This window comes from Oncorhynchus clarkii, chromosome 6 (genome assembly GCF_045791955.1).
Source record: "Oncorhynchus clarkii lewisi isolate Uvic-CL-2024 chromosome 6, UVic_Ocla_1.0, whole genome shotgun sequence".
Lineage (NCBI taxonomy): Eukaryota > Metazoa > Chordata > Actinopteri > Salmoniformes > Salmonidae > Oncorhynchus > Oncorhynchus clarkii.
The window spans coordinates 4,776,649-4,783,736 of record NC_092152.1 but is presented as its reverse complement, the minus strand read 5'-3'; the positions used below and the strand labels follow the sequence as shown (position 1 = coordinate 4,783,736).

Sequence of the window (7,088 nt, the reverse complement as noted above, 5' to 3'; positions counted from 1 at the left end):
TCTGATTGCCGTGGTCTAGTTGTAGATTTATTTTTTCTTTCTTTATTTTGCATAATGAGTGTAGAACAGTTATTTAGTGTACATGATTTACATATACTGTTGTGTGTGCAGTTTGATATGCGTGTTCTGGTTGTAGTTTACAGTGCTCTGCGTTTGACTGCTGTGGTCTGGTTGTAGTTTACAGTGCTCTGCGTTTGACTGGTGTGGTCTGGTTGTAGTTTTCAGTGCTCTGCGTTTGACTGGTGTGGTCTGGTTGTAGTTTACAGTGCTCTGCGTTTGACTGGTGTGGTCTGGTTGTAGTTTACAGTGCTCTGCGTTTGACTGGTGTGGTCTGGTTGTAGTTTACAGTGCTCTGCGTTTGACTGGTTGGGTCTGGCTGTAGTTCACAGTGCTCTGCGTTTGACTGGTGTGGTCTGGCTGTAGTTTACAGTGCTCTGCGTTTGACTGGTGTGTTGGGGTTGTAATCTCAATTCTCTGTTCGACTGGTGTGGTCTAGTTGTAGTTTTCAGTCTGCTATGTTTGACTGGTGTGTTCTGGTTGTAGTTTTCAGTGCTCTAGGTGTCCTGGGATCTGCAGTGACGTTCTCAGCGGGGGTGAGCCATGTGACGGGGGCATTGGCCTCAGGGGAAGGGGAGGAGCTACAAAGCTCTCTGGGCGATGAAGAGGAACTGGATCTTGAAGAAGATCTGTCGGGAGGAACACCTACAGACGGCTCACCCCAACGTAGGACTGTGTGATTACCCCTCTCCCTTACCCCTAGCTCCTACCCCAGTAGTCCCTACTACCTCCTAGCAGACAGCCCCTAGCTCCTACCCCAGTAGTCCCTATTACCCCCTAGCAGACAGCCCCCTATCCCTAGCAGACAGCCCCCTACCCTCTAGCAGACAGCCCCCTACCCTCTAGCAGACAGCCCCTAGCTCCTACCCCAGTAGTCCCTATTACCCCCTAGCAGACAGCCCCCTACCCCTAGCAGACAGCCCCCTACCCTCTAGCAGACAGCCCCCTACCCTCTAGCAGACAGCCCCCTACCCTCTAGCAGATAGCCCCTAGCTCCTACCCCAGTAGTCCCTACTACCCTCTAGCAGACAGCCCCTAGCTCCTACCCCAGTAGTCCCTATTACCCCCTAGCAGACAGCCCCCTATCCCTAGCAGACAGCCCCCTACCCTCTAGCAGACAGCCCCCTACCCTCTAGCAGACAGCCCCCTACCCTCTAGCAGACAGCCCCCTACCCTCTAGCAGACAGCCCCTAGCTCCTACCCCAGTAGTCCCTATTACCCCCTAGCAGACAGCCCCCTACCCCTAGCAGACAGCCCCCTACCCTCTAACAGACAGCCCCCTACCCTCTAGCAGATAGCCCCTAGCTCCTACCCCAGTAGTCCCTACTACCCTCTAGCAGACAGCCCCTAGCTCCTACCCCAGTAGTCCCTATTACCCCCTAGCAGACAGCCCCCTACCCCCTTGCAGACAGCCCCCTACCCCCTAGCAGACAGCCCCTAGCTCCTACCCCAGTAGTCCCTACTACCCTCTAGCAGACAGCCCCCTACCCCCTAGCAGACAGCCCCTAGCTCCTACTCCAGGAGTCCCTACTACCCTCTAGCAGATCTCCTACCCCAATAGTCCCTAGTACACCCTAGCAGACAGACCCTAGCTCCTACCCCAGTAGTCCCTAATACCCTCTAGCTGACAGCCCCTAGCTCCTACCCCAGTAGTCCCTACTACCCCCTTGCAGACAGCCCCCACCTCCCCCTCTCTCCCACCTGTCTCCCATCTGTCGTCCCCCCTCTCTCATTAGTCACCACTCGGTCTCCACCTCTCCATCTCTCTCCATTAGTCTCCCATCTGTCTTCCCCTCTCTCCCCTCTCTCTCCCACCTGTCTCCATCTCTCATCTGTCTCCTATAATTCTCCATCTGCCTCAACCTCTCCGTCTGTCTCCCATCTGTCTCCCATCTGTCTTCCCCTCTCTCCCACCTGTCTCCAGTCTGTCTCCATCTGTCTCCCATCTGTCTCCCATCTGTCTCCTATAATTCTTCATCTGTCTCAACCTCTCCATCTGTCTCCCATCTGTCTCCCATCTGTCTCCTATCTGTCTCCATGTCTCTCCATCTGTCTCCTATCTGTCTCCCATCTGTCTCCATGTCTCTCCATCTGTCTCCCATCTGTCTCCCATCTGTCTCCATGTCTCTCCATCTCTCACTATCTGTCTCCATGTCTCTCCATCTCTCACTATCTGTCTCCTATCTGTCTCCATGTCTCTCCATCTCTCACTATCTGTCTCCATGTCTCTCCATCTCTCTCTATCTGTCTCCATGTCTCTCCATCTGTCTCCTATCTGTCTCCATGTCACTCCATCTGTCTCCTATCTGTATCCATGTCTCTCCATCTGTCTCCTATCTGTCTCCATGTCTCTCCATCTGTCTCCTATCTGTCTCCATGTCTCTCCATCTGTCTCCTATCTGTCTCCATGTCTCTCCATCTGTCTCCCATCTGTCTCCCATCTGTCTCCCATCATTCTCCTATCTGTCTCCATGTCTCTTCATCTGTCTCCCATCTGTCTCCCATCTGTCTCCTATCTGTCTCCATGTCTCTCCATCTGTCTCCCATCTGTCTCCTATCTGTCTCCATGTCTCTCCATCTGTCTCCTATCTGTCTCCATGTCTCTCCATCTGTCTCCCATCTGTCTCCTATCTGTCTCCATGTCTCTCCATCTGTCTCCTATCTGTCTCCATGTCTCTCCATCTGTCTCCTATCTGTCTCCATCTGTCTCCTATCTGTCTCCATGTCTCTCCATCTGTCTCCTATCTGTCTCCATGTCTCTCCATCTGTCTCCTATCTGTCTCCATCTGTCTCCTATCTGTCTCCATGTCTCTCCATCTGTCTCCCATCTGTCTCCTATCTGTCTCCATGTCTCTCCATCTGTCTCCCATCTGTCTCCTATCTGTCTCCTATCTGTCTCCATGTCTCTCCATCTGTCTCCTATCTGTCTCCATGTCTCTCCATCTGTCTCCTATCTGTCTCCATGTCTCTCCATCTGTCTCCTATCTGTCTCCATGTCTCTCCATCTGTCTCCCATCTGTCTCCCATCTGTCTCCCATCATTCTCCTATCTGTCTCCATGTCTCTTCATCTGTCTCCCATCTGTCTCCCATCTGTCTCCTATCTGTCTCCATGTCTCTCCATCTGTCTCCCATCTGTCTCCTATCTGTCTCCATGTCTCTCCATCTGTCTCCTATCTGTCTCCATGTCTCTCCATCTGTCTCCCATCTGTCTCCTATCTGTCTCCATGTCTCTCCATCTGTCTCCTATCTGTCTCCATCTGTCTCCTATCTGTCTCCATGTCTCTCCATCTGTCTCCTATCTGTCTCCATGTCTCTCCATCTGTCTCCTATCTGTCTCCATCTGTCTCCTATCTGTCTCCATGTCTCTCCATCTGTCTCCCATCTGTCTCCTATCTGTCTCCATGTCTCTCCATCTGTCTCCTATCTGTCTCCATCTGTCTCCTATCTGTCTCCATGTCTCTCCATCTGTCTCCTATCTGTCTCCATGTCTCTCCATCTGTCTCCATGTTTCTCTATGTGTTTCCCCCCTCTCTCTCCCCTCTCTCTCCCATCTGTCTCCCCATCTGTCTCCCCCTTTTCTCCCATCTATCTCTGTCTCTAATAATCAGAAAATGATAATAACCATCTGTTGTTTCCCCGCAGTGATGCGTCACAGTAAGGACCAAAAAGAAAAGGTCAGAGGTCAGAAAGGGAAAAGGAATAAAGGAAAGAAGAAGAAGAAGACGAGAACCTCCACAGCCTTCAACCCTGAACACACGTCAACAGGACACATGGCAACAGGACACACGTCAACAGGACACACGTCAACAGGACACACGTCAACAGGACACACGTCAACAGGACAGACGTTGGAGTTCCCGGCCGCACACACACACCAGACGTCAGGGCGTGTCACACAGGACCCCTGTAGCTTTTCCCACAAGGGCTACTGTATCCACGGGCTCTGCAAGTACATGGCAGACCTGAGAGAGCCAGTGTGTATGTGAGTACAACACAGGTGTGTGTGTTGTGTGTGTGTGTGTGTATGTGAGTATAACGCTGGTGTGTGTGTGTGTGTGTGTGTGTGTGTGTGTGTGTGTGTGTGTGTGTGTGTGTGTGTGTGTGTGTGTGTGTGTGTGTGTGTGTGTGTGTGTGTGTGTGTGTGTGTAATGAAGGATAGATTGACTGACTGACTGATTGACTGTTTGGTTGACTGACTGACTGATTGACTGTTTGGTTGACTGACTGACTGATTGACTGATTGACCCCCCCCCGCTAGGTGTAATAAAGGATACGACGGTGAGCGCTGTGGGATCCTGCTCCTGCCTACAACGAGCAAGGAGGGCAGCGGCAGAGCAGAGGTGGTCCAGACGGTCCTGGTCGTTATAGCTGTGGTCCTCTCGTGCGTCAGCTGCCTCGCCATACTGCTCATGGCCTGCACACAGTGAGTCATTAAGTTTCAACGCTTAATGCCAGTGAAATACCTTTCTTGGCAAAGATCTATCCCCAACAATCAATGACAATGTAACACACACACACAAATAACAATATCCCATAATGTCAAAGTGGAATTACATTTTTAGAAATGTTTACAACTTAATTACAAAAGAAAAGTTGAAATGTCTTGACTCATTAGGTATTCAACCCTTTTGTCAGGGGATGCCTAAATAAGTTCAGGAGTAAAAATGTGTTTAACAAGTCACATAATAAGTTGCATGGATTCACTCTGTGTGCAATAATAGTGTTTAACGTGATTTTTAAACGACTACCTCATCTCTGTACCCCACACATACAATTATCTGTAAGGTCCCTCATCTCTGTACCCCACACATAAAATTATCTGTAAGGTCCCTCATCTCTGTACCCCACACATACAATTATCTGTAAGGTACCTCAGTCGAGCAGCAAAGAAGAGCACCTAAAGCAGACATTGAATATCCCTTTGAGCATAGTGAAGTTATTAACTACACTTTGGATGGTGTATCAATACACCCAGTCACTACAAAGATACAGACGTCCTTCCTAACTCAGTTGCCGGAGAGGAAGGAAACTGCTCAGGGATTTTCACCATGAGGCCAATGGTGACTTTAAGTTACGGAGTTGAATGGCTGTGATAGAAGAAACCTGAGGATGGGATCAACAACATTGAAGTTACTCTACAATACTAACTTAAATGACAGAGTGAAAAGAAGAAATACTGTACAGAATAAAAAATATTCCAAAACGTTCATCTTGTTTACAACAAGGTACTAAAGTAGAACTGCAGAAAATGTAGCAAAGAAATCAACGTTATGTTCTGAATACAAAGAGTTATGTTTGGAGCAAATCCAACAAAACACAGTACCACTCTTCATATGTTAAAGTATGGTGGTGGCTGCATCATGTTATGGGTATGCTTGTCATCCGCAAGAACTAAGGAGTTTTTAAGAGTAAAAAGAAACGGAATAGAGCTAGGCGTAGGCAAAATCCTAGATGAAAACCTTGTTCAGTCTGCTTTCCAACAGACACTGGGAGACAAATCCACTTTTCAGCAGGACAATAACCTAAAACACAAGGCCAAATATACACTGGAGTTGCTTACCAAGACAGTGAATGTTCCTGAGTGGCCGAGTTACAGTTTTGACTTAACTCAGCTTTAAAATCTATGGCAAGACCTGAAAATGGTTGTCTAGCAATGATCAACAACCAATTTGACAGAGCTTGAATTTTTTTAAAGTATAATGTACAAATATTGTACATTTCAGGTGTGTAAAGTTCTTAGAGACTTACCCAGAAAGACTCACAGCTCTTAGATATTTACCCAGAAAGACTCACAGCTCTTAGAGACTTACCCAGAAAGACTCACAGCTCTTAGAGACTTACCCAGAAAGACTCACAGCTCTTAGAGACTTACCCAGAAAGGCTCACAGCTCTTAGAGACTTACCCAGAAAGACTCACAGCTCTTAGAGACTTACCCAGAAAGACTCACAGCTCTTAGAGACTTACCCAGAAAGACTCACAGCTCTTAGAGACTTACCAAGAAAGACTCACAGCTCTTAGAGACTTACCCAGAAAGACTCACAGCTCTTAGAGACTTACCCAGAAAGACTCACAGCTCTTAGAGACTTACCCAGAAAGGCTCACAGCTCTTAGAGACTTACCCAGAAAGACTCACAGCTCTTAGAGACTTACCCAGAAAGACTCACAGCTCTTAGAGACTTACCCAGAAAGACTCACAGCTCTTAGAGACTTACCCAGAAAGACTCACAGCTCTTAGAGACTTACACAGAAAGACTCACAGCTCTTAGAGACTTACCCAGAAAGGCTCACAGCTCTTAGATAATTACCCAGAAAGACTCACAGCTCTTAGAGACTTACCCAGAAAGGCTCACAGCTCTTAGAGACTTACCCAGAAAGGCTCACAGCTGTAATCGCTGTCAAATGTGATTCTAAACTCAGGGATGTGAATACTTACAGTGCCTTGCGAAAGTATTCGGCCCCCTTGAACTTTACAACCTTTTGCCACATTTCAGGCTTCAAACATAAAGATATAAAACTGTATTTTTTTTGTGAAGAATCAACAACAACAACAACAATCATGAAGTGGAACGACATTTATTGGATATTTCAAACTTTTTTAACAAATCAAAAACTGAAAAATTGGGCGTGCAAAATTATTTTATTCATTTAATTATGTAACGGTGATATTACCGTATTTGATTTTAAATACATTTGCACAAATTTCTAAAAACATGTTTTCCACTTTGGCCACATTTCAGGGTTATTGTGTGCAGTTGGGTGAGAATATATATATATATATATTATCCATTTTGAATTCAGGCTGTAACACAACGAAATGTAGAATATGTCAAGGGGTATGAATACTTTCTTGAATGCACTTTAAATCATCCATCATGTTGTTACCTGAGAATAATTAGTGTGACGATGCTGCTAACGACATGAGTAATAGCAGAGCTATACACAGTACATACAGTACCTCTATCTGAATGAATTTTCCATTAACTGGGTCATGCCAGAATACCGGACTTCCATCTGTCAGTCACAGAAATG

General features: G+C 47.0%; 1 protein-coding gene across 1 annotated transcript in view; it reads left to right on the top strand.

Moving 5' to 3' along the window:
- The first annotated feature begins 399 nt into the window (after window positions 1–399).
- The window catches only part of LOC139411876 (uncharacterized), a 9,607-nt gene continuing 2,918 nt past the window's right edge, over window positions 400–7,088 (top strand). Inside the window, exons 1-3 of the mRNA XM_071158626.1 lie at window positions 400–723; window positions 3,701–4,040; window positions 4,317–4,481. Of these exons, the coding sequence (XP_071014727.1) occupies window positions 516–723; window positions 3,701–4,040; window positions 4,317–4,481 (713 nt within the window). The 5' untranslated portion in view covers window positions 400–515. The remainder of the gene's footprint in view (window positions 724–3,700; window positions 4,041–4,316; window positions 4,482–7,088) is intronic.